The following is a 26,896-nucleotide window of genomic DNA, read 5'->3' on the forward strand; positions in this document are numbered from 1 at the left end:
GGAGAAGAAGAAAGAAACACATCAGGTCCTGGTTCATCCATCTCTGTCACCTTCAGAAGAGTCCCTCCTCCTCTTGTTAGTGGATTCTGGATGATGCCATGTGAAAATTTATGGCGCATAACCTCATATAAACTTTGACCGTGGCTCTACTGGAGTGCTCCAGACGAATCATCGGGGTGGAAAATAAGGAGTTAACAGTGGCAAAAAAAAAGTGAGGAGCATTGCCTTATTGAGGCAAAAGTATGACCACTGGACTTTGTTTACAGAAGTCAGAATGTCTTTAAAGGAGGACGGAGTGCAGACACACAGAGACGGATACAAACAAGCGTCTGGGAGAAAACAGCTTAAAAAAATATGCTCAACTTCAGCTGTGACTCTGTTAAGTGTTTGAAAAGTTTTAGAGCCTAAGATATGGTGCCATTAAATCACAAAGCACACAAAGTGCTCCATCCAGTGGTGAGCATGCATAACTGCTTCAAAATGTCCTCGAAGTGAGAAAGCACCAACATGAGGTGGCTCAGGCCTTATTTCCCCAGCAGAGATTTTTCAAGCTGCAGGAAAAGCTGGGAATTGCTAAAGTTATACAAACTGATTCAAAGTTTTCAAATCTTATAATCAGTGGATCTTGAATCAGAAATGAAAATTAGTTCCAACTCTATTCTATCTAAAGAGCTTGGAAAGAAAAGCGTCTGGACTTCTTTGAGTTGCTTGAAGACGTTTCACCTCTCATCCGAGAAGCTTCTTCAGTTCTAAGGGTCAAATGGTGGAGAGTCCCAGATTTAAACCCAGTGGGAGTTTCCCCCCAAAGAGGGACAAAGGACCCCCTGATGATCCTCTACCTAATCACATGAGCCATGAGCCAAGGAGGTACTGGTCCGTGTGTGTGGGCTTCCGGTAAACTGAGGTTGAAGTTTACCGTTTACCATTTGTCTTCTCTTTCTCCAGCTCCTTGGAAGACAGGACCAACTTCACACCCGATCAGATTTGCACACTGTTAGACCTCTGCCTCACCACTACATATTTCAAATACAACGAGGGTTTCTACAGACAAAAACATGGCTGTCACCTATTGTAGCCAACCTTTACATGGAGGAAGTGGAAAGAAAGGCTCTTGGCTCTTTTAAAGGGAGAGTACCCAGCCACTGGTACAGATATGTGGACGACACCTGGGTCAAAATCAAGACACAAGAAGTGGAATCCTTCACTGCTCACATTAACGCTGTGGATAAAAACATCAAGTTCACCAGGGAAGACACAAAGGACAATTGTTTGCCTTTCCTGGACTGCGCTGTGCACATTGAAGAGAATGGCAACCTCAACATCGAAGTTTACCGGAAGCCCACACACACAAGGTCACTCTTTCGAGGATGCCAACGTTCACATTTTGGACAGAGAGGACAGATGGTTTGAAAGAGGAGTGAAAGAAGCCATTTACGTCCACTGTGAGCGACCATCTTTGAACAGAGGCGGTGGTTTACGACACCAACTGTCTGCCATCTATAACCCAGTTTTGCGATCCCTTCCCAGACGCCTTAACGCCCACTCACATCCTGGGCCATCTGACCTCAGGAAATCACATGATAGGGTGGGACCAGGTTTCACAATGAGCTCACCCGAAACCCTGGCTGACTGGGACCCACACCCGCTTACACACCTTGGCTCATGTGATTAGGTAGAGGATCATCAGGGGGTCCTTTGTCCCTCTTTGGGGGGTTACTCCCACTGGGCTTAAATCTGGGACTCTCCACCATTGACCCTTAGAACTGAAGAAGCTTCTCGGATGAGAGGTGAAACGTCTTCAAGCAACTCAAAGAAGTCCAGACGCTTTTCTTTCCAAGCTCCTTAGACTACGATGACCTGGATGACTGAGAACCTTCACAGACTCTATTCTATGAACTGCACATATGTGAAAGTTTCTGAGGACCTTAATGATACTCACCCCCCACTTTGTTAGGTGCACCTCTTTAGCTGCTTATCAATGCAAATATCTAATCAGCCAATCACGTGATAGCAGTCCAGTGTCTTTAGACATGATGAAGACGACCTGCTGAAGTTCAAACCGAGCTTCAGAATCAGGAAGAAAGGCGATAAAAGTTGATATAAGAACATTGTTGGTGGCAGACAGACTAGTCTGAGTATTTCAGAAACTGCTGATCTGCTGGGATTTTCCCATAAATCCATCTCTAGGGTTTACAGAGAACAGTCCAAAAAAAGTAGAAAATATCCAGCGAGTGGCTGTTCTTGGGCAAAAATGCCTTGTGGGTGCCAGAGGAGGAGGGAGAATGGGCAGACTGTTTGAGCTGATAAGAAGGCAACTGTAACAAAAATAACCACTTGTTACAGCCAAGGTATGCAGCAAGGCACCTGTGACTACACATGACATATCAGATCTTTTATCAGATGGGCTACAACAGCAGAAGACCAAACAGGCTGCTACTACTGTGAGCTAAGAACAGGATACTGATGCCACGGCCTCGTCAAACATGGACAACAGCAAATATGGAAAGCGTTGCCTGGTCTGATGAGTCGTGGTTTTGTGTAAACAACATGAAAGCATAGATCTATCCTGACTTGTTTTAATGGTTCAGGCTGCTGCTGCTACCGGTATAACATTTTCTTGGCACATTTTGAGCCACTTCGCACCAACAACACAGCCTACCTGTGTATGGCTGATCACGGCCATCCCCTCATTCACATCATGGATGTTTAGATGACAAACCTGCAGTAACTCTGTTGACTGTCATATCGATAGGAACTAAAATCTCAGAGGAATGTTTACAGCACCTTGTTGAATCTATATCATGAAGAATTAATGCAGTTCTGAAAGGAAAAGGGAGTCTAACACAGTACTAGCAAGGTGTGGCTAATAAAGTATCCAATAAATGTATTTACAATAGTTAAAAATGCTAATGTCTTCTAAGATGTGTGTTAAGAATTCAGTTTAACCTTCCTGCCTTCTTGGGACCTTTTTGTGCCACTGCTATGTGTTAAATGGCTGCCATTTCCACTGTGTTCAGTGGAATATAACCAAACTTGCCACAGGACAGTTTTTACCTGTCAATGTTAATATTCCAGTGTGAATTCCTTAAATCAGCCTAAAATGGCTGAGCAGCAGAAATCCCCACACCCATCACCCTGGGGACCATTTTCTGCCCATTGACTTCCATTATAAACGCTATTTTTCATCCCCAAATTATCATTATATGATTTTATTTTTTCTTCTTTTCTTGGATGTCAATGAAGACTCAGGGCCTTGAAGTTTTAATTTTTAAATTGCAAAAAAAATGCAAAAAAATAATGGCAGGTCAAAATGTATGTTGGTGCCAATCTTTGGTCCATCTAAAGGCCTACTTATAATGACAATCACATATTACTTCAACTGGTTTTTTGTGGAAATATTTAGTTTCGTTTTTTGTTTTTTGGGGCTTATAACACAGGGCGCTCATGTAATAACACTGGGATTTGAAGGGTTAAAACAACGACAATATAATTAAAACTTTACATGAATATTTCAGGGAGAAGTAGTTTTACAAGGTTGGCTAATTTAAAGTGGAATAAAATATGGATATATGGTCTTTTTATGGCGTTTTTGGGCGTGGCTGAGAATGGTCCCTAGGGTAATGGGTGTGAGTTTTTTAAAGGATGGCAGGAGGGTTAAACTCAGTGACCCAACCTAAGCATATAATTACATCAATTACAAAGGATGTGGTTGGTCTCTCTAACCCCATAACAGGAAGGTGGTGTTGAATTCATTTCAGATATGAATGCAGTTTCAAGAACAAGGCAATTCAGAAATGAGGTGTTTGGTTTTGTTATTTTATTATACCAGTCCATTTTTTTCTTTTCATACATTTGCAGGTCACGTGTACATGGATGAGCCGTATCTTTGCCCGTAAACAAGAAAAACACCTACAGCATTCATCAAAACTGCATTCTCATCTACAGTATGTCCAATTAAGGCATGAGGCAGACATTTCATTCCTGAACCAGTATAGTTTCAACCAGTCATATGACTATAAAATACATAACAAAATAAAATAACTATTTACATCCAACTAACTTTGCAAACAATCAAACACAGTATGCACACAGGAACTGTAGGCTTTTTTTTAAGCGGCGTCTTCGTACCGTGTCAATGCAACAATTGCTTTGTTTTTTTTTTATCTTCTCCAGACTCATAATCTTCTCAAACATGACAAGAACAAGTAGCCAAACCTGCCAAACAGAGCTGAGACTGTGAAATTAGATCATAAACCTGCAAACCAACTACAGCTTACCGATTATTAAATTGTCAAAATGTATATATGAACTATTTTATCTGTGAGCGATCTCCCTCGCTGTGGTTTCTTTATGACTATTGAAAAGCTGCTTGATCTCAGTCCTATGAACGCAAGGGGGCATAAGTCCTGTTTAAGAGTTGAGGTATTCAGTACAGTAGCCTAAAACCAGTGAAATGATCTGTTGAACATCACTTTTAAATGTGAGTGGTGTTATTAAGAAATATAAAACCAGTAAAACCATACACACTGCAAAAGAAATTAAATGCAACCATTTTCAACTAATCATGGAATTATAAAAGCATCTTACACGTTTTGAGTAATTTTCATGAATGACATCCTTGAAATGTTATTCAGCTGAATCAACATGCGGCGTTGTTTGCTGTTATTCTTACGGTGAAACATGCTGAAAAAACTGGTGTGTCATACTGAGCCTTTTTCCACGCAGGGCTTTGTTGTTTTCATCTTTTGAGAGCTCACACTGTACGTGAGCATTGGTCGTATCTGGTCACTGACAGAACAGGTTTCACAAGACAAAAAAAAAAAGAAAAAAACCAGACAAAAAAAGCTTTAAAGTAAACATTTGGCATACCGTGCATGTAGGAAGGTGTGCAAAAAGCATCCGAGGACATTTTGGATGCTTTCTGGAGCAAAAGCATGCAAGCGTCTGCTTTAACACACTCAGACTTTACATGTACACAGCTGCAAGACACTTGAGGACCAAATTCCACAGCATTAAACCCCCTCTGATTATTGCTAAGGCCCTAAAAAATAAATATTTTCTTTCATATAAATATCAGAGGGGGGCTAAAATATGTCATAATAAGATGCTTTTTAAATACTGAGAGTGAAAACGGAACACTTTTTAAAAGAAGTCAGTTTCTCTAAGACGTGCTGGCTTAACAAAGGTTAGGATTTAAGAAGCGACCTTAAAGTACATCTCAAGTCTTTTTTTTTTTTCTCCTCCTCAGGTCTTCCAGAGGGAAAAGCCAGCTAAGGTTGAGTGACACTCCTTAGAGACCTTGTGAACCTAATTATCAGTGCGCCGTTGTAAAAGTTGGAAATAATTGGACTAGCTCTACAGAGACCGTCTTTCCAGGTTGGAGCGAGAACAAAATTTAGGCCTGAAGTGGAAAGCCACACTGACATTCCTATAGTAGGACGAAACACAGCCTCTTATTAAAAATGTGCTTCAGGAGAGGAAATGTTATGTGGCATTGCACAGAAGTGTCAGCTCTATCCATACTCGTAACTTACCAACACTCACAACAGCAGTGCCTTTGCCTTTATTTAACAAGCTACCCACATTACATGTCTACATAAAAAAGCTGCCAAAAACACCCAGTCCCTTACCACAATAGGGCCGGGAGAGTGTCAGGTAACAGTACCATAAATATAGCTTTTTATTACAAATTGTGCCCGCTCAGATCTGAGGCCCCCCCCCCCAATCTATGAGGCTTTACTGTAGCGGATAATATCCACAACAGACACCCAAAACGTTGATTAAAGCCCTCTGGATATGAGAACATTTTCACAGTGGAGTAGTAAGAGTGACAGTGTGAATACCTGATGAGGTATCAATGAGTTCAGTGTGCTCATGCATGCATATACCGCTATAGGCTATATGTGACACGGATAAGGGCAAAAAAGTTACCTTCATTGTAAACCAAAGAAATATAAATAAATAATAATAATAATAGTACTACTAATGCAAAAAGGCAACTTTTCCTCTCTGCAGACTCCAGTTCTGTGTGAATTGGAGATAAATAAAGTGGCACAGTGAGGAAGTCAAAAAAAATTTTAAAAAACATCTGTCACTGTTGGCGACACTATAGCTGTACAAAGTCACACACTAGGGTACGACTCCTCTTTTCTTTTCAGTCCATTTTGTCTTCCTGTTTTCTGTCTGTGCCCTGATGATGGGGATGATATGTTTTATCAGACGCACTAGCTTTAACCGAGTCTTCTCCACGTGCACTGTGAAAATCCACTCGTACGGAGCCTTTTGCTTTGGCCCTGCGTGCATCCAGGTAGCTAACGATAAATTCTGAGTTCTGATAGATGAGCATGCCAGACAACGTGAGCACTGCGCCGGCACAGCTCAGGGCCGACAGTTCGCTGCCGAAGAGCAGTTGAGACAACAGCAGGTTTCCCACCACGCTAAGGTTGCCGAGGATGTGCAGAGTGACCGCCGAGGTGAGCGTGATGACGCAGCAGCTGGCCAAGTTGTACATGACCGAGCCCAGGCAGCTGAGCAAGATGAAGACCCACAGGTGGCGGTCGTAATGAAGCGGCGACTCAAGCATAGCCCAGTTTTCCAAGGCGAGAGCAGCTATGGCCAAGATGCAAAAACTGGGAATGGACATCAGGTACAGCAGGAACACGGAGTTGATCTTTTCCTCCTGAAGTAAAATACCTATAAAAACAGACAAATGTACACAGCAGTTACAAACAGAACACACTACTTATTCCCATACAGAAAACAGAAAACTAAGCACTGCCCAGCTGTGTCAAAGTAAAGATACTGAGGCACAGCTAGCGGTGTCACAAGCTAAAAAACATGACAGCAGTTCTTTCAATTTAATAGTCCCACACATGCTGTAAGTGCTGGAGATGCTGCACAATAACACCAACGTGGAGCTGCAGGTGCATCAACGGTCTGATGAGACTGGGGACGACAAACCCCCACCCCAGCACATAAAGAGTTTCGTATACAGAAAAGACATGTATACAAATGAAAGTACGCAGAGGCTTTGCAATAGAAAGAGGAAACACTTCAAGCTTATCTAGTCACATCAATGTCCTGATCTGTACTCATTTAGGGAGAATTAGTTTATCTGGTTTACTTTATATTTACATCTGTAATCTCTCTGTGACAGCTACATCTGTTGTAACAGCAATGACACGCACATGCACACGCACACACACTTCAAATGGCTATTACCCTTCAGTCTGTCAAAATGTAATAATGTGTGTTTTAGGCAAGCTGGAAAAGGAAGTCAACACTGAAGTGAAGTTCCTTTAACGACCACTTAAAGCAGTACATTCCAATAGACTCTCATGCCAAAAGTTGCTGAAAATTACAACACTAAACCACATGTTTACAGCCTGATATAACCAGATACATTTCATAGTTTTTATTTTCATAAAATCGCAGACAGGTGATGATTATCTGCTGTGCCTCACTGAGCCGGAGCTTTTACACCATGCTTGTGCTGTTCCTACTTTTTGGAACATGTTTAAAAGTCTACTAATGTTTTGGTTTGCTATGAGGTGCAGAGCATCCCAGAAGCTTGTGCATCAGCTGTGGTAATTAATTAGTGCTTTATTAGTCTAATTAGCAAATATCTCTATCAGTGTGTTGCAGCAGAATGCTGTATGGACATAGCATGCTAACAGAGCCTGCTAGCACTAACTGACAGGTTAATGCTCCACTCTCTCGTCCATATTTGGTCAGGTCTGGCTCACGTGACAGGGGCCAAATGCTAACCTAGAGCCTTTAAAATGAGTCCAGTGCGGTAGTTATGTCCAGCCTTTATATACAGTCTATGTAGTTACCATGATGTGTGAGAGCAGCTGCAACAGGCAAAAAAAAAAAAAAAAAAAAAAAAAAAATCTGTATTACTGTAACATTCCCCATTACAAAAGATACTTTTGCTACCAATCGATTCAGACATATTTCCTAGCAAAAACACAGGGAGTACTTTCATAACAGCAGGTCCGTGTGATTTTATGTGCGTGTGTGTCCATCAAAAGGAGAGCGAAAAGCACGTCAGAGGTCATTATGCAAATCTCCTTTTTGGGAAATTTGTGTAATATGCCATGATGTCATGGAAAATCAAACACATTACTGTTAAACAACAAAACTATAAATGCTGAATGTTTTTTAAAAAAAATGCCCTAACAAAGTGTGTCAGAGTACAAAAATAAACTGCTGCAACAACACGCGTAAGAGGCTTAAAATAGCTTCTTGAAACATGAGACAACATCTGAGGGCATAAAATTTTAGCCATGATTAAAAATAAAATGTTCAGGACATCGTTTACATATTACATCCCAAAAGCAAAAGCAGGACCTACATTTTCCTTCCAACATTTAAACAAAGCAACAAGCAAAAAACATCTGCAATTTGTTAAGAAGGGATTTAAAGTGATGACCCCTGAGGTTATGAGCGTGCCTGTACCTCTGCTCCACCAGGAACAGTGTGCAGCATTACATTCCTCTGAGCAACCTGCATGTCTGCTTCTGCAACAGACTAAAGACAGGGCCTCTCTTTATACGTGTGTTTAGAGACTCTTTTTGTCCCTCTCTGACAACCACATTCTTATGAAGACTGATGACGTTGCGGAAGCTAAGCTACCGATCTGTGGCGCAATCGGTTTGCAGCTTTAAAGCAATTTATGTAATGAAAGCTCCAGTGAGAGCTCAGAACATTAGGTGAATGAGTACACCGGACAAATGCAGCGAGGGCAAAAGTTAGTCCACATGACATCAATCTAAGAAAGGAATCTCTCGCATGTTTTTTTTCAACTGAAAGCCATTCATTTTTACCTCATTTAGATAATCCAATCACGAACTTTAAAGGTCTCTTAAGAATCATTTAAGATTTAACAAAGTCAAGCAACAATCTGGCCTTTATTATTATTTTGGGGGCATTTTAGGTCTTTATAGCTAGATAGGAAAGTTAGAGAGTGAGGGACACACAGGACTGCAGAGAAGAACCTGACTGATTTGCAATTCAAAAACTTCTCAGTTTGTGGTGGATTTTCTGAAATGTTGAGTGTACAAAAAGCTTATTCAGTAAATCGAAACCTGAGCAGCAAATGTAAAGAAGATAAAATCATCTTCATAATGAAATTAAAGTTTATATTAGAAACCAAAATAAACATACAACAGATCAGCCAGCCACTGGGGCATACCACAAAAACATATGTGTTTATTTATCACGTTCCCCTAGCAACTGAAAAACCAGCCAATGTGCCATTCCGCCTTAATGCTAGGGTGCGTTTATGAACGGAGAAGTGAATCACCAAATTTCTAAGAAGTTCCAGGACCGCAGACGGCTGCAGTGTCTAAAATGCTCCCTGATGTCAATTGGGTTATTGTTTTCTTTAGCAACGGGACAAAACAACATGTCAGCTTCCCAGCATGGCAAAACGGGACAGTGATGCAGAGAAAGTGGTACTCACTCTGCTGGATGGACTTGACTCCTCTCAGCATGGTTGCTGCGAACACAAAGAAGCAGCCAGTCTGATCGAACTGGACCTCTCCCATAATGCTGAAAGAGGCTCCCAGGCAGATGGGCATCATGGCTGTGTATTTGATGATGTGATGCTGCTTGCCTAGGATCAGTGTGGAGATGGCCAGGGTAAAAAGCGGGGTGGTAGTGTATATCATTTGTGCAAATGACAGCTGGACATAGTTCAGACCCATGTTTCCAAAGGCGATGCTGGCACAAAACGTCAGGCTCAACAGGAACACCTTACATTTTGCGCTGGGGGTCAGGTCCTGCTCTCCGACCCCTCTGTGGCGGATCACCTGCAGCTTGATCAGGCCGTAATCCACCACTATGGCTGTCAGCATGTGCAGAGCTGACAGCAGCAGAGGGTACCTGAAGTTGTAAACGGCAAATATCCATTTGTTGAGACTGGAGATGGTGGTGCCGGTCACCAGCCAAACAATGACAGCTGACAGCAGATGGAGCATCTCTGCGGGTGGCCGCCTCCTCCTCCTCCCTGTCTCTTGCAGGGTCGCCTCGCATTTTGAGAAGCCATCGGCGCTGATCATGTTCTTATCATTGTCCTCTCTGCAAGGAAAACACATGTTCAGCTCGCACCTCTCATCTCAATCACAAATGGATGATAAAACCGGCTGAAAGCTGCGAAAATAACCGAGAGGCAGCTCTTTTTACCCACTCTGCGGTGTCAATGTTTCCCAGTAAAAAACAGAAGTGCGTTTTTCAGCACCGCCTATAGACACGTGTTTCTGTTTTACATGACGGCCTGATTGTGTAACACACCCCTGCGTTGGCAATATGACATTATCCAACAGTAAGACAGCCGGAGGAGAGGAGCTCGGGGCGGGCTGGAAAACCGTCCGCGCCTTCCAACACACGACGGGGAATGACTGGATTGGTTATTATTATCCCGACGTGTAGCAAAAGGACCGCAAGTGACGAGCCAGTGAGCTGTAAACACGATGAGGCATGCCGTGTGCCTGTCATTTAAAGCCAATAAGTATTAATCTACACATGAAATCAGGGGAATTATGTTTTTCCCGTTTATGCAGGCTACAAATAGCATCTTTTTCCCAGCTCTGGAGAAGCAGAGCGAGAACCTGACATCAGAAGCGACATATAACGCTAAGTGCAGCGCACTCTGACAACATTTCATTCATGGCCCTGAGCGCTTTAAATTTAACAGTTTTAGCCAAAACAGAGGGGTCGACAGCCTCACACAGTTTAACAGTAATGTGTCTGAAGTTATCTGACCTCTACTGTGGACTGGCACTTGACACCAGACGGCTAAATGCCATTATGCTCATGCTAACGCTAGCTAGTGACTCAGTGTTAGCTAACAGCAGGTTGTTAGCTACAAGAATATTAAGGAAAAAAGGAAACACCCGTTTATCCTACAGGCTTTGCGACGAGTTAGAAACCAATTAGATACACCTCAGAGATACTTGATTAGAATAGGAGCTTCGCCGCTTTTACCTTGTTCTGACAGCATCCCCAAATCTCCGTCACTCGGTCACCAAACTGTCAGGTTTGTGTCATTGGACGGTTCACTTAAAGGGCAATGCTACTGTTTTTAACTGTGTTTGTGTAGTATGTCATAGACCGGGAGTGTCACGCTCATTTTTAGTTCACGAGCTCCGTCTAGCCCAGCCAGCTTAATCCTAAATGGGTCAGATTGGTTAAGAACTGAGTAATTGAATAAAAATAGTACAGCCTAGGATTAAAAAAAAAACCTGTGCACGACAGTAGTGCAATAATAAGTAATATGTACTTTAACTATACCAATCTTAAAAACCGGCTGAAGGTGTATAACAAAAATAATTGTGTAATCTTATGCCTGACAGGAGTGCTCACCAGTCACAGAAAGAAGAGTTGTTGTACAGTTTTATAGAGAACAGTAGGAATGATTCTCACACCTCTCTCACTCTCTGATACCTTGATAGATGGGTATCAGTTCTTTTTGAGTTATTACTCTCGCTATATATGCATATATATAAAGTACAAAGGATAAAATTGAATAGAGTTCCTGTTTGAAAAGCAAATGTGTTTGGCACAGCAGTGCATTCAGACAATGATTGTGCTTGCTGAAGGTGCCGGACAGGATAAGTTAATTAATAAATAACTACAAATTCTGACCTTACGCCTCAAAAATCTGATGCCACCATCTCAATGTTGCAGCAGAAATCAATACCTAACGAAATTTTTTCAGAGCTCTACTGTAAAGTTTGGTGATCCTGTATAAACTGTAGCTTTATTTTCCTGGCTAACAGGAGTGCCACCTTGTGTGCTCTTTTTGCTTCTGTAGCCCATCTGCTCTAACATGTTGTACATTCAGAAATGCCCTTGGGTGCAGCAAGTGGTCATTTGACTTACTGCAGCCTTCCTTTCCCTTTGAAACAGCCTAGCCATTCCCCTCTGACCTCTGGAATTTAAAAGGCATTTTCACCCAGAGAACTGCTGCTAACTTTATATTTATCAGACCATTTTCTGTAAACCCCAGAGATGGCTGTGTGGGAAAGTCCCAGTAGATCAGCAGTTTCTCAAACACTCAGATCAGCTCAGACCAACAACCAGCCACATTCAGAGTCACTTAAAATGTCTTTCTTCCCCATTCTGATTCTTCACCGTGTCATCTTGACCATACATGCATTGAACTGCTGCCAGGGGCTTTAAACTTTAATGCACATGCAATTGCATGATAGTAGATACAGTGAGCATGGAAAAATGTTGAACACTGTTGCATCTGTCAATCACAGGCTGCCCATCATCTGGTTTGTAAAGGATTGCTGATGAAATGAGAAAAATAACTGAAATCAAAATACAAATTTATGTTATCTGCCAAATTTGTAAGAGAGCATCTTTCACTGGGGCTTATGGGTTCAGTTTTATTCTAAAAATCTTGGATCTTGGGTAAGTCTTCAGGATGTACTTGGAAGCATGTTTTTACACCTGTGCATTACTTCAGGTGCTGCTGAATGAGTTAAGGGTTAGTTTGCATGTGCACTTGTAAAATATGCAAATGTCTTTTCCATGACTCATCGTCACCATAGCATTGGTACAACAAAACAATCACACTTGCATGTTTAATATTTTTTTTCTAAAGAAGGTGGAGTTTAGAAATAATGCTTTCAGTTTGTAGGGTAAACCTCGTAAATCCATGTAGTTCATGTACGAGTGACGGCTGAGCACATGAGGAAATTCAGTTATTTACTTTTTATTTATTCTTTTTGAGTAAACAACATTAGTTAAACAACTAATACATTTTTTACATGTTTTTGTAGATCAGGACAGTTGCTTTGGACTCAAGAAAAGCTCCAGACAGAAATACCCACTTTAAAGCATTGTGACAAACTCTGTTTTCTTCTTTATTACCTGTGCTTTGTTTGACAGAAGATTATAACCACTGGTGTGACAGTAAACGGTTGCACACTGGCAGCTTTAAGTCTTTATTTGAGTTCAAAAATGTAAAATTTCTGAGGCAGTCGGGCACAAAAGGTGTTTCAGTAACAATCCACAAACAGCTAGCTAGGTGAAGAGGCCTAGTGCACAAGCAGTCTAAAACCATGCATAGCTATACTTTGCTGTGGACTTTAAATTATAGAGCATGTCCTGTCAGGTAAACATGACATTGTGCTTTATTTGATCAACATTTCATTGCATCATTTATGTACGCTTATAAACATAAGATTCATTATTTAATTTACCCAACATCTCCTTAGCTGGTATACAATCATGACTTGTTATGTATACATAATAGAGATTAATATATGACAACATGGATGTTAAAGCACTGTATATCTTCTTCAAATGATACTACGATTTTATTTCTAGTATATTCTAGCTATTTACAGGCCAAAACCAAACAGGCAGCCATATTTGTGCATCATGCCCCGCTGTAATAATACACAGTAAACTATAAATAAACAGGTTATAGAGTGTATTTACTACCAATTTACACAAGTGCTTGCCTCCGCACAAAAACGTGAGCAAGTGTAATGTTTTTGAGTGATATGATGAAATAATGTTAATACAACTTAATATTTGGGCTGAATAAAACAATTCCCTGATTGGGGAGTGTTTTGTTTTTTTTTAAATCACAAGTGACTGTGCAGGATTTCTTATTGCTAACATAATGCAAATGAACAATTTTTAACATACAAATAACTAATAGAGTCATTTGCAACCATTTTAAGCAAGGGAACAGGTTCATTGGTACTTGCCACAATGGTAAACCCTGATAATGGGTAAATTTAATTTTAAAAACAATTACTCAGTTGAATTTACCTGGAGGTATACCTGCAGAACCGTTTTAATCTGTACAAAATCTTTTTTGTTTCAATGAGGGGGTTACTGGGGAGTTGCTATTCTGTTACATAATTAAGGCTAAAATTGCCACCAGCAGCAATAATATCTCCTGCTGAGGAAAATCCCAAGATTAGCATATTTATACTTACGGTTTTGTTTAAAGATATTTGAAGGGGTACTCTAGGTGCCCTGGGCTGGTTGCCGGTCTGTTGCAGGGCTAACACATGGAAACAGATAACCAACACTCACATTCACCTGCAGCTATTTAACCTTTAATCATCATTTAAAAAGTTAAACTGATGCAGCAACATCCTAAATTTTAGTTCTTGGTAATGGCGGAGCTCCAAAAATCCTGGATCCTACACTGCAACTCGATTTTCCCCTACCTGGTAAACGTTTGCTGCTGGATCCAGACCTTAAAATCAGTCCATTGCAGTTGACTCATTAGGCATTTTGATGTGAAACAGCAGTTTCTCTGGAAGAAAAAGTTAAACCTGTCCAGATGACTGCTGTGGAAGAATGAGTGCGAGTGGGACTAACACTCCTTTCAAGCTGTTTACAAGTGTTAGCAATTGATGAGGGAAGCCCCTGGTGGCAATGAAAATAATATCATGCAATCTAATGAGCTGGCAGTTTTGTCTGATATGAGGCAAAAACCTTTCAGCTTAAGCAGACTTTTTTGAATATAGAGTTTTATATAGAGTCCAAGCTGAGATTACACAAATATGTTGTTTTAGTCATTTTCTCACACTCAGGCTCCTCCAGGGTCAGTGAAGACATTATTCAAGTGCTTTCAGTGGGTGTGTGCTGCTCTCTGCTACTGACTTAAATGTAACAGTGACGGAGGTGGACATACTGTAATTTCAAGATTATGGGAGACAAAGCAATTATCTGTAAAAAGATTTGGTGGAGTGACTGTTCTTTAGAGGCCAGTCAGACAATAACTGTTAATCCTTTCAAACTGCAGTTTGTGCAGTTTTGAGAAACAGATTAATAAAGAACACCAAGAAATCATAGGGATTGGTCTTGAAGTCTTCTAGCACAGAAGAAGGCTTTGTCCTGCTAAATTTCTTTTGAAACCCAGCATCACTGGGAGATCTCAGCAAGTTGTGCCAGTTTTGAAGAAAATAAGACATCGGTCTTCAGCCTAGAATTATCCCCACACACCTGATCACGTGTACACTAAACTCCCTTTAGTGTACATATTATTCGCAGCTCTTAACTCTCTTATACTGAGGCCATGCATTTTTTTGAAATGCAGATATAACAGAGCAAGAGCAAGTAAATTAGGAACCAGATGTTTTTGTGCTTGAAAATCCCTGGAGAGATTAGCTGTCTCACTCACTCACACATGTACATCCAAACTCATACACACAACTCTCCATCCTTCAGAGTATCCTTAAACCACGAGGAAATGCTCAGCCTGGCTGATGCTGTGGAGCAAGAGGCATGTTGTCCTAAAAGATCTGAGGACACTGGCTCCAGTCTTGTCTTTCTTTGGCCTCCCAGTAGCCGCCTTTGTAGATAAAAATGTTATCGCCTGTCTCGTCTGTCCTCTTCTCAAACCACAGTGGCTGGTAACCCTCAATATCTTGCCCTAAAGACAGAACATATGTGCTCATTTTCAGGATATTGCAAAGTTCTTTCTTCATAGACTCTAAATATTGTAAAATTTGCCAATTACTGCAAGTTTTTGTCAGGTTTTGTCAGCTGTTGACCAAAGCTAAAGATCAATAGTCACTCATTTTATAACAACAGAGCTTTCATCTGTGCTCTTTGTTTCTAAATAAGGAAAAATCTGTTATTGCTATGAGCTCACTGCAAAATAAAGCTCTGAACAGCTGCTCGATATGTGCTGAAGGTTGGCACAAATGATGCAAAAGCCAGAAAAGTCTTTGTCATCACTGTTCTTGTTCATTTCCTTGCACTCACCCTCCTCCAGGGCCTGGTTAGCTTGCGCCCTTCTTTTCCTCTCCAGTCTCTGTCGTTCCTCTAGACGTTGCTTCTGACTGTTGGCTTCATCCCACAGACCAGCCTCCATCAGCCGCTGGTCTGGCCGCAAGCGACTGTCAGTGGGTGCGACGCCCTCTTCTGGCTCATTTAAGGTCAGTGCCAGAGAGGAGAAAAAGTGCATGTTCTCTGCATTTTCTCTGGAGGACGGATTAGAGAACTCAGTGTGACAAAAGATGCAGACCGAGAAGGAGAAATAGCACACCGACACACTCAATCATTAAGATAGAGCACAAAATGTATTACATACGGAAGGGGATATTTCTTCCACAGCAGTTTGGGCGGAAGAGTCTGATAAACCGTCTTTTGTTTCCCTTCGGAGCCTCCGCATCCTTGGCTGCTATCCACTATCTTGGCACTTTCGATTTTGTCATCCCAGGTTCCGGACAGGATGTAATGAGCTGTGCCCTCTCGGTCCTCTACCACTCCTGTCACCTAAAAATAACAAAGAACATAGCACACAAGAAGAGATCAGCCCTCATCGGGGTCTTTAGGTTTTTATTTACTTTCTTTTTTTAAAATCCATTTTAGTTTCAGTTTTTGCTGTTTGAAAATGTCCGACTATGAAACTGCATGTGCACTAGCTAATGACATGCGACTGGGAAGCCATATGAGAATGAGAGCGTGGTTGCATACCACAGAAACAGCATTACTGGGATTTATAAAATATACCTAATTAATATCATTGCCTGTGATAAGAATTTATTTTACCCATGCCCTTACATCCTGCCAGTACCTTAGATGAGCTCCGAAATCATGTGAAAAACAGGTGGACAGCCAGCTTTTCAGATGGGGTCTGCCCGAGTCTGACCCAGCTGATCCTCTTTTATTTCTTCTTCTTTTAATGATCCTGTTTTCCTATTCGTGTTAGTTACTTGTTCTATGTTCTATTATGCCGTGTGAGAGAATACTGATAAGCAGGTTATATAACCTTATTCACTTAAGTGTTTTAATTAAATATGTTTAATCATCTGTTTTGTGTATGACTGTGTTTTTCATATTTGTGATGGTTCGGGGTGTCTGGGGATATCAACGCCCTACCGAAGGGTAGACAGCCTAGAGTGACAGTTGAAGATATTTTCTTTCGGGAGTGATTCAGGAATTTTTTTTAGGAATAGAAAGAAGTTGTCATAACAAGGATGAAGCTGGTTTCTCTCTTTGTGCAAGCAGTCGTTTCCCTCTGATGCATCAGCTCTGGTTAAACCTGACAGCTCAGTCTACTGAGATGTAATTTCCACAACATAAAGTGAAGACACAAATCAGCACTGGAAATTAGTAGAGCTGTTGCTGCTGAACACTGCTGCTTTTCTCCATTAAGGGGGATTTTCGCTGCGTGTTACTGGTTTTAAGGCTGGCAGAAATAGAAAAATAACTCATGGAAAAAGAACCGTGAAAGGCAATTTGGCGTTCCAAAGGGAGATATGCTGCTAGATGGAGTTTTCAGCCATGTGTTTTGGCTCTATGTAACCTCTTGGGTTAGAAGAAAAGGCCTACAGGCCGACTGTAAGACTATATTTTACTTTAATCTCTTCCCAGCTCTCTGGCTGTTGGCTCTTGCTGAGAATATTAATAGAAATATTGCAATCTTTTACTTTTGATATTTCTTTCATCTTTTTTTTAAGCTGTTGTTTGGTTCAACGTACTTAAAATGTGCTTTAAATGTATTTAATTTATCACACATTTTTTGCCACCCCTCCTGAATTTTGCTGCCTTTATGATCTTTAGTGCTTCAACACATCATAGCCCTCAAAGAGAGGTTCTTGTTCTGTTAGTTTGACACTTTGTGCCCTCCTTTTTCTTATTTCTCCAGCTGTAAGGTTGGTAATCCTTGTTTTAAGTAGGTTATCCATTTTTTTCAATATTCAATATTAGTCAATATTAGGAGAAAGTTGTATCTGTTAAAACAGCATTACAGATTCTCTCTAAAGGGCTTGTGTAGCAGTAGACATTCGGCAAATGTAAGACTGAGTTAATGTTGTAGTTGTCTATTAGTTCATCAGAAACTTACTTTGCGTGGGACTTCCCTGGAAAAGTAGCTGTAGGGGGAGAATTTAAGACGACAGGTGTCCTTGGTTGTGGTGTTTACAATGTCAATGTCCCCAGACTGCCAACAAGAAAAAAAACAGATGTGACTTAAAAGTGTACAGTGACTAAAATTACTTTCCTTTATGCTTGGAAAAAAAAGAAAGAAGAAATTTTGCTTTTGTTTGCTGGATGCTTTCCTTATTTCTTAAGGAAATTACTTTCAAATCAGTTGCTGTGGATCCTGTTTAGGCTTACCACTTGTTCAGTTTCCCCAGATTTTTTTAAGGATATGCCAAGTTTCAGCTAATATTGTCACTGTTGGTCCAAAATTATTATTTTCTGCCTGTCGAACTGTGTTATCTATATATTTTTTAATATATTTGACTAAAGAGATTTAGCAAAAAGAAATGGAGTACATAGAGATGCAATTTAAATCCCTTCATTCAGGTTGTTTTTTTATCCTGGAGTAATTCATAGGCCCATTTTAACGGAATAAACAAACAAGCATAAAAAATATTCCTCTGAACATGATAAGCTACAAAGACTAGTCCACAAATGAATGACAAAGAATCTAATACATAAAGAAAAAATGTAAAGGACCTTCAGAAAGCTTTGCGAACTGCTGTCCAAGAGGAACACACCTGATCAATCCAGAGCTTCCCTACAATAATATTGTGCACTGTGGAAGTCACTTTGCTCCACACATAGTGGTTTCCACTCGAGTGGAACTGCAGGTGAATGTTTCCTATGGTAAAAAAAAATGCATACAAAACATCACACAGACATTTCAGTGTATTTATAAATCAGATCTCAGATGTAGTAGCATTTGTGCTCATATAAAGTGACTGTCATCGTGAACACTGACTGCTTCTTACCTAACGGCACCACTGAAATATATTTCCCACGAAATTTGCTGTCTATAGTGATATGCTGCCACAGGGTCCATCCTCGCTGTGACGTCACATGGTGGGCAGCAGCTGGTGGGTGATGACTAACCTGAAAGTGAATTGTATCAGCTGGTGTCAGTAGAGCCAATATAAGCACAATATGTTGGGTGTTTGCTCTCCTCTCCATTGTTTATAAAATGTGATCAAAGACGCATAAACGCAGTAATTAAGTGATTCCTTGCCTGCTCACAGATGGAGCGATAACCATACTCATCCAGCCGATCCAGCTCATAAGTCTCCCCCAGCAGAGGGTTGAAAGGCTTGGCTGTGCGATGGACTGTGGTGGAGTAGGAAGAGACAGAAAAGGCAGCCACCAGGCACATCTGCTCCAGGGACGAGTCGCAGCGAGCGGCCCGGTCCAGAAGCTCACTGTACTCCAGATCCTCAGTCAGACGCTGGAGCATCGACAGCGGCTCGTTGAAGTTTACCTGCAATTGCACATTTCATACACATCTAATTAAGTTCCCGCCACATTAAGCTTTGACTAGAGCTCATTAGTGGAGAATGCAGATTTGTCCACTATTTACAGGCATGGGTATCTTCGATAGATCTTTCCCAATGCAATTTTTCATGATGCTCCACAGGTTAAGGGAGTAATTTGGTTTGTCAGGAATACGGCTGCGCCTTGTTCTTCGTAGCTGCATGTGGTTTGCGCCTGAGGTGTCCTGTAGAGAAAAGGACAAGCTAAGATGAATAGGGCTACTCAGTAAAGTGTTTTTCATTAATATCCGTATTCTTGTGACGTACATTCTCATTGTGAGTCCAGTCATTGGGCACGCCTCCACTCATCATACTCTGATTACTTCCTGAGCGCCTAAGTGAAAAAAACAAATATTAAAAACATTCGCAAAAATAGCTCAGCGGGTTAGACATACAGTAACTGTGTAGAGATGATGCCTCTCACTTGTGCTCTATGTTACCAGTAGCAGTCACAGTTATGAACGCAGGTGAGTCCTCCATGGCATCGAAGAACTCTGCCTCGTCATTCTCGTCGCTCGCATCTCCCTCCTGGGATCGCTCCACGCCTACGGCAGCAAGCACAGGACAGGTCAGCTGAGAGTCCTGCACATCCTCTACATCCACACAGGAAGTAGCAAATAATGGAGACTAAAAAGACTTGTATGTTTGCTTCAGGTAATAGAACTTTCATTAATACTTGCCTCAAAGCGGTATGAAGAAGTTGTTTAACTATTAGTAGCTTCGTAATGTTTGCTTTGCAGGTTGCTTTTAATTGACATGAGGCATTTCACATAACTAACATATAAAGGTCTTATTTACCTTTATAAATGTTATTTACAGCAGTTAATGATTGTAGGTGTTCTGTGTTCACACTCTGTGCACTGCAAAAAGGCCTTCCATGCTCAGAGACACATACGCACAAGCCCAGGGACGATTAACAAACACTGAAGCTACACTTCAACATCAACATTGGCCGCTTTGTTACTTTTGTGCGCAAAGCTCAGGTTGTAACCATTAACCTGTTAGCATTAGTTATACCAAACAGAAAAAATGTGCTCCCAAAGACTAACATTGATCACAAAAACAGTAAAACATAACAAACTACATCAGAAAAAACAAAAATCACTAAAATAATAGTTTATTTGTTTACTGTAGTTTCTTATGCAGATTGTAGATAAATATGCTTAAAAAAAGGTTAAAGTCTAACTCAAGTAACCTGTCTGTGCACCACCCGTTGAAGAGGCCCATTTGCTCTTCGGTGACACAGGATGTCTGGGAGACAGACAGAGTCTCACCTGTATATGAGGTGGGATTCTCCCTCCAGGCTCTTTCTAAGCTGTTATGCTGTTTGGCTAACTGTTCGATGGTCTCCTCCAGATGGTGACGCTGTTCTCTCTCATGCTGCAGGGCCTTTTGCCACCTCCGACTGTGAGATTCTGCCACGTCCACAAAGTCACGACAAGCCTGAGGTGTGAACACAAAACACATCAAAGAATGCGGGCGGCACCCTCAAGCTCTATTCCCCCTTTGTTAAAAAAAAGCATTTCTGCTAGCCTCCCATTAGAGTGGCTACATACTGGGGGAGAACTGAATGGCTCACATTGATCATAGCATTGGAGGTGATGCGAAAGAGGGTGGCTCGCTCATTAACGGCTTTCACTTTGTCTGTGCTGTCAGTGGATCCACGCAGGTCCTCGAGTTCACTGAGGGAGCGCTGGAGGGCAGCACCATGCTTTCCTATCAGCTCATTACAGGTGCTCAGGTCATCTAGCTTGCTGGCCAGAGTCTTAAGCACCCCTTGGGTTAGAGTACGATCCTCCTGAGGTACTGGGACTTCATCCCCCGAGTCATCTTCAAACACACATGCACAAAAAAAAAAAAAAATAGAGCCAGGACAGAATTTTATTCATTTACTAAAATAGCATCATTAGAGGTTATTACATGTAAACAGAGTGGGTGTTTGTGATGGTGTAGTAAACAGCGCACTGGGATGTAATGGCAGATTGAGAAATGCATTTAAAATTTAGATCGAGACAAGCTGAGAGAGCATTAATGGGGACTGGCTAGAAGAAGATATTAACACTTCACACCCTGATCCACCACAAATCTTCCTCTCTACAACACTGGAAAGCTGTGAATGAACACTGTTGCCCTGGAAACGTAGGTCTGTGCAATCAGGAGGCAAGGCTATTTTTAGAGGAAGAAGGAGAAAAAAAAAAGATGACGCACTACCCTTTTCTCCTCTGTCTCCCCCTCACTATCTCTCTCTGTACCCGTTTGCTGGAGTGAGCCAAACCATCAGTCTGAAGCTTTAATGGAGGAGTGTAAAGAGACTGGGCTGATTACAAAGCATCATGGAGAGATTTATGACAATGCTTTTACCTGAAAGTATCTCATTTACAGTCCCATTTTCACTTATGGAAAGTTAGGCGTAACAGTTTTTTGTACCTCACTTTGCTTATTTATGTACACACACACACACACACACACACACACACACACACACACACACACACACACACACACACACACATATATATATATATATATATATATCTATATATATATATATCTATATATATATATCTATATATATATATATATATATATATATATATATATATATATATACAGTATATATATATATATATATCATTGTCTCGTCCCAGGATGAGACAAGGAACATCCAAGAATACATTGGGAAGATGGCCCCAACTGACCGAGTGCTCAGTGAATACCTCAGACAGCAGAAACCCAAGAAAGAGGAGGGAGACGAGGAACCATCATGGAAGGACAGGCCCCTGCACGGTATGTACCACCGGCAGATAGAGGAGGTGGCTGATATCCAGAAATCCTACCAGTGGCTGGACAAAGCTGGACTGAAAGACAGCACAGAGGCACTAATCATGGCAGCACAAGAACAAGCTCTGAGTACAAGATCCATAGAGGCTGGGGTCTATCACACCAGGCAAGACCCCAGGTGCAGGCTGTGTAAAGATGCCCCAGAGACAATCCAGCACATAACAGCAGGGTGCAAGATGCTAGCAGGCAAGGCATACATGGAACGCCATAACCAAGTGGCCGGCATAGTGTACAGGAACATCTGTGCCGAGTATAACCTGGAAGTCCCGAGGTCAAAATGGGAGATGCCCCCAAGGGTGGTGGAGAATGACCGAGCTAAGATCCTGTGGGACTTCCAGATACAGACGCACAAAATGGTGGTGGCTAACCAACCGGACATAGTGGTGGTAGACAAACAGAAGAAGACGGCCGTAGTGATCGATGTAGCGGTTCCGAATGACAGCAATATCAGGAAGAAGGAACACGAGAAGCTGGAGAAATACCAAGGGCTCAGAGAAGAGCTCGAGAGGATGTGGAGGGTGAAGGTAACGGTGGTCCCCGTGGTAATCGGAGCACTAGGTGCGGTGACTCCCAAGCTAGGCGAGTGGCTCCAGCAGATCCCGGGAACAACATCGGAGATCTCTGTCCAGAAGAGCGCAGTCCTGGGAACAGCTAAGATACTGCGCAGGACCCTCAAGCTCCCAGGCCTCTGGTAGAGGACCCAAGCTTGAAGGATAAACCGCCCCATATATATATATATTCATTTTCTTTGCATAAGCACTTTGAAGATTGAATGATGCACCTGCTCACAATTCTGTGCTCTATTAAAACTTCTTATGCAGTATAAAAACAGACCCATATCTATAGCGAGCAATAAATGCCAAAACAAACAACCCAGCTTTAAGTTCATGTAACTGCTTCCATCCTATGCAATGAAACTTTTCTAGGTCCTGCTGTGCTTGAAAGAAAGCCTTGCCTATGTACGGGACATAAACTACTTCAATCTAAAGGGGCAAAGAAATGAAAACAATCAGGGCAAAGTGGATTAAGAACGTCTCTGGAGGAGAAGATTAAAAATGAGAGGGTGAAAAATCCTTCAGGCATCTGTAATGGTTTCATGACCCACATATATATAGAGAGAGAATAATCGCACTCTGCTGGTGGAGCTCAAGGTGTTAAGACGCTATGAATCTGCGATCTGAGGCCATCTGCCATCCGATGTTTTTATATGGAAGTGCTCGGACATAGAATAACAGTATACATGTAGGGCAGAGGGATACTGGTCTAGTCTGTGCACTGACTGGTTATTTTCCACACAGGACTTTGGAGAGTTCAATTGGTGACTCATCGTTGAATCATTTAAAAAAGAAAAAAGAAAACACCCACAGGTGATAGCGGGAGCATCAATATGGACACAGTGTGGGAGGAGAGAGTTAAAAATCAGGGGATGCACTGTAAGCTTCCTCAGCATGGAAAAACCATTTAAAGTCTGACTGTGTGTGCTGAAAGCCGGCTCCAGGACAGGCTGTTTGGATTCATCCTCACGCTTTCATCTTGTCTTCAACACCAGCGGGAAACATTATTTTTTCACAACACACCTATTTATACATATTTCAGAGGAGCCTAAAGATTTTAGTAATAGCTATTATAAGACAGACAGATGCTGTTCGAATCGACTTTTAGCCAATTAATTTGTCCCGCTAATGAGCCCAGATGAAAAAGCTCACTCGATGATAATCTATAATCACATCACACCAAAAAACACAAGGCACTGTCTCTTCTTACACATGCACACAAGCACATCAGCCACAGCTGTGTGAACGACACATAATATATGGAACATAAACCTATGATGAAAATAATTACCCAAAAACATGGAGCAGCAGCACTTTAAGACCATTTCTGGAAGTCTTAAAATGCATAAAACAGTGTAAATGGGCTAAGCTCTATATTTGAACCAGTATTTCATGTACATCTCACACATCCGAGTTCGAACATTTTACACAACATTTTTGGGTGTTGCAGACATCAAATCGAACTAGGCAACGTACACAGAGACGGTTGACGACGGCTCTGCTGTGCATGTGCAGTAAATTAAAGGGACTGCCCAACTTACTGAACTCCATAAACATAAAGCTATGATTACTAATGCATACATGGATGCAAAAAAAGCATGCAAGCAAATGCACGGCGACTGTCTCACTTCTAATCCTGCCACTGGTAATATAATGAGCAGGCTACTTACAAGGTGACACAGTCACTGAAAAAGGCTGCCCTCGTGTCTTCCTATTGTCCACAGAGTGTATAGTGGAAAAATATTTTCAATGAAAATGCTCACACCCTCCTGCTCTCTCTTTTTTTTTTCTCTTACCCCTCCTGCTTTCAGAAAGGGGAGGAGGAGTCTACAGGAAGGTCATTTCATTCAGCACTCACTGTCGTCATAGTGAAGGAGACGGGGAGGGAGAAAGGAGACAGCGTGGTGGGGAGGGTAGGTGGCGGTAGCTGCATGTGTGATTCTGCATTTGTGTAAGACAGAAAGATGCTCTATTTGTCTGAAGGTAAAAAAAAAAGGGAGTATTAGAATGATCATAGCTGAAGGTGAGGTGTAATTTAATATGACAAGATTAAATACAGCTTCCTCTTTTTACCTTTAATCACACCCCTTGCCCCCAACGGACTGTTCTCATAAGGACATACTGAATAACACTGCCACCTTGTGTCCTTCTGTTTACATAACTATAAAGTCAGCACAGAGAATGTGTAGAAATCTAATATGCATTTAGGAAAATGGGTCTTGGTTGTGTCAGCCTGCATTCATGTTACAGCTAAAATTAGTTTGACTGCTTCAGAGCTTCTCGGCTGAACCATGCTGTTCCTTTAAAGTGCAAATTCTGGTGTGGGTGTTTTTGTTTAAATCTCCCCCAAAAAACCCAAACCCCAAAACAACAACAAAAGAAACCCATAAAATAAAGGTACATGACAGAACAGTAACACTAACACTACACTAAAATTTACTGTCCAAAAACACGAATCACAAAGAGTATAAAATGCCTGTCTCACCTGAGTGATGCATGAGGAGAGTGGCGTTGGCTTTGGCCTGTTGCAGTGCTGACACCCATTTCTGGCACTCTCCCTCGGAGGTGGCCTTCAGGTGGTAACTCCGGCCTCCGCTGGTTAACACCAAGTGGCAGGTGTCGCCCACCTCGATGTGCGCCGTCGCCAGGGGAATTGTTCCCCGACAAGTGTGTGCCATCTCTGCCTGAGTCCTGAGGGGAATAACAGCAGCGTGTAACAGCAGAACAAAAAAAAAAAGGCAAGAATACACCAGCCTCTCTGCTCAGCTCCATGCTGATGTGCCCCATTTACAAAATGGAGCAGCTCCATTTTTGACTTATTTCAGTTTTAAAAGAGTCGCAATAAGTGTCATACCAAACAAGTTTAAGTTTCCCTCAGGAGACAACTCTGGACAATATGTACTGTAGGTTAACAATGACAGCTTTGCCTTGCATGACTTACAAGGCTAAATTTCTGTCCATTCGTCCGCCCGTTCGTCTATCTATCTATCTATCTATCTATCTATCTATCTATCTATCTATCTATCTATCTATCTATCTATCTATCTATCTATCTATCTATCCTCTCTGTCTGTCTGCCTATCTATCTACATAGAGACTACGTATAAAATTATATGAATACTATGTTATATATTATTAGTTGTATTATGCTAGGGCCAGTCCCTCTAGAAAGACTAGATTGCTGTTCACTAGATAGATATTTATTACCTTATTATATATAATAATGTAATAATTAATATATCTAGCACTCTATTATAGAATATAATACTATAGAAGACTTTTATGATATGATATTTCAAGAAATATGAATTTCCTGTTGGGATCAATAAAGTTATTCTTAGAGACAGGCAGCATCTATCTATTTATAGATAGATAGACGTAATAAGTGCTATTAGACACCATGTTTAAACTTATATAGTTTTTAACATCGTTCACGGGTCATCTCATTGTAGTTATGACTCATGTGATTTTCATTTATTTATTTATTTAGGCTGCTGTTACTAAACCTCTTCCTCCAGATAAGGTATGCAAAAAAGTTTAATTTCCTTTTAAATAAAACTAATTTCTGACATGCTGCTAACAGCTTCCATTATTATTTCTGATATTATTAACTGAGTAAATCACCGTCACCTGTAGTAGGACAGCAGGCCGTTACTGAGCACGAACCACCGCCTCTGGTAGCCCTTCAGGTAGTTGGTCCATTTAAAGAGCCAGCCTTTGTGGGTATCCACGGACGGGAGGTGCAGCCCGGGCAGAGTCGGGGAGGGTAAACTCTTCACCAGCTCGTTCATTTGCCCCTGTCGGCCGGTGCTCCGGCGGGATGGACGGAGGAGAGTCGGTGCAGTTTCAGTGGACTTGCTGCCAGTCAACAGCTGTACCGATAAGCTAGCTGCGAGTGAGCCAGATTATTGCACTGCAACACTGTACCCTTCGCTTAAGCTACTGCCTGCTTGCAGCTGTGTGGTGATGAGGCAGTGTGCCCCTCCACCCGGAGACACTTTGAAAATGTCGGCTGTTTCAGGAGCCAGGGCGGAACAACAGAGCATACGAAACTACTCAGAGGTTGCACTTTGACTGCGTGCAGGGACAGAGGCAGAGGATGTGAAGGAGGGGGGGGGGGAGTGATGACGTCCTTCTCGCAGGGTTGTAGCATAAGGATGCGGGTTTGTGTGTGCGCGCGTGCGCGTGTGGCATATGGCATATTTCTACATCGCTGCAGAA

At 41.6% G+C, this 26,896-nt stretch overlaps 2 protein-coding genes across 5 annotated transcripts; both read right to left on the minus strand.

Annotated features, from left to right (window-relative positions):
* Window positions 1–3,798: 3,798 nt before the first annotated feature.
* slc35e4 (solute carrier family 35 member E4) lies at window positions 3,799–11,127 on the minus strand. Of its 4 annotated transcripts, none has more exons than XM_085279463.1 (3): window positions 10,990–11,127; window positions 9,467–10,083; window positions 3,799–6,693 (listed from the first exon to the last, which is right to left on the minus strand). In XM_085279463.1, exons 2-3 carry the CDS (start codon window positions 10,062–10,064, stop codon window positions 6,155–6,157), a joined length of 1,137 nt encoding a protein of 378 aa, XP_085135589.1. In that variant the 5' UTR covers window positions 10,065–10,083; window positions 10,990–11,127; the 3' UTR covers window positions 3,799–6,154. The 4 variants fall into 4 exon arrangements, with proteins under 4 accessions (XP_085135589.1, XP_085135590.1, XP_085135591.1 ...); XM_085279464.1 differs by lacking the exon at window positions 10,990–11,127 and adding an exon at window positions 10,189–10,252; XM_085279465.1 differs by lacking the exon at window positions 10,990–11,127 and adding an exon at window positions 10,193–10,243.
* A 1,584-nt stretch (window positions 11,128–12,711) lies between these two features.
* osbp2a (oxysterol binding protein 2a) lies at window positions 12,712–26,736 on the minus strand. The gene is made up of 14 exons (XM_085279466.1): window positions 26,306–26,736; window positions 25,161–25,366; window positions 20,860–21,110; window positions 20,555–20,723; window positions 19,705–19,825; window positions 19,548–19,614; window positions 19,328–19,465; window positions 18,983–19,228; window positions 18,729–18,849; window positions 18,495–18,598; window positions 17,837–17,932; window positions 16,079–16,263; window positions 15,751–15,968; window positions 12,712–15,415 (listed from the first exon to the last, which is right to left on the minus strand). The coding sequence occupies exons 1-14, from the start codon at window positions 26,464–26,466 to the stop codon at window positions 15,276–15,278; spliced, it is 2,223 nt and encodes a 740-aa protein (XP_085135592.1). The 5' UTR covers window positions 26,467–26,736; the 3' UTR covers window positions 12,712–15,275.
* Between the last annotated feature and the right edge of the window lie 160 nt (window positions 26,737–26,896).

Source organism: Mchenga conophoros, linkage group LG7 (genome assembly GCF_057382185.1).
Source record: "Mchenga conophoros isolate Kocher_MC1m ecotype Shallow Benthic linkage group LG7, M_conophoros_male_GT1.1, whole genome shotgun sequence".
NCBI lineage: Eukaryota > Metazoa > Chordata > Actinopteri > Cichliformes > Cichlidae > Mchenga > Mchenga conophoros.

What these genes read in the sequence shown, in the direction of transcription:
- slc35e4 (XM_085279462.1), bottom strand. Translation starts at nt 10,100, where the DNA reads ATGTGTTTTCCTTGCAGAGAGGACAATGATAAGAACATGATCAGCGCC. An exon ending in AGTCAAGTCCATCCAGCAGA is followed by an intron (nt 6,694 to 9,466) that starts GTGAGTACCACT and finishes CTGTTTTTATAG; the next exon opens with GTATTTTACTTCAGGAGGAA.
- osbp2a (XM_085279466.1), bottom strand. Translation starts at nt 26,466, where the DNA reads ATGAACGAGCTGGTGAAGAGTTTACCCTCCCCGACTCTGCCCGGGCTG. An exon ending in GAATCCCACCTCATATACAG is followed by an intron (nt 19,826 to 20,554) that starts GTGAGACTCTGT and finishes TTGCTGCCGTAG; the next exon opens with GCGTGGAGCGATCCCAGGAG. An exon ending in GGAAGCTCTGGATTGATCAG is followed by an intron (nt 17,933 to 18,494) that starts GTGTGTTCCTCT and finishes TCTTGTTGGCAG; the next exon opens with TCTGGGGACATTGACATTGT.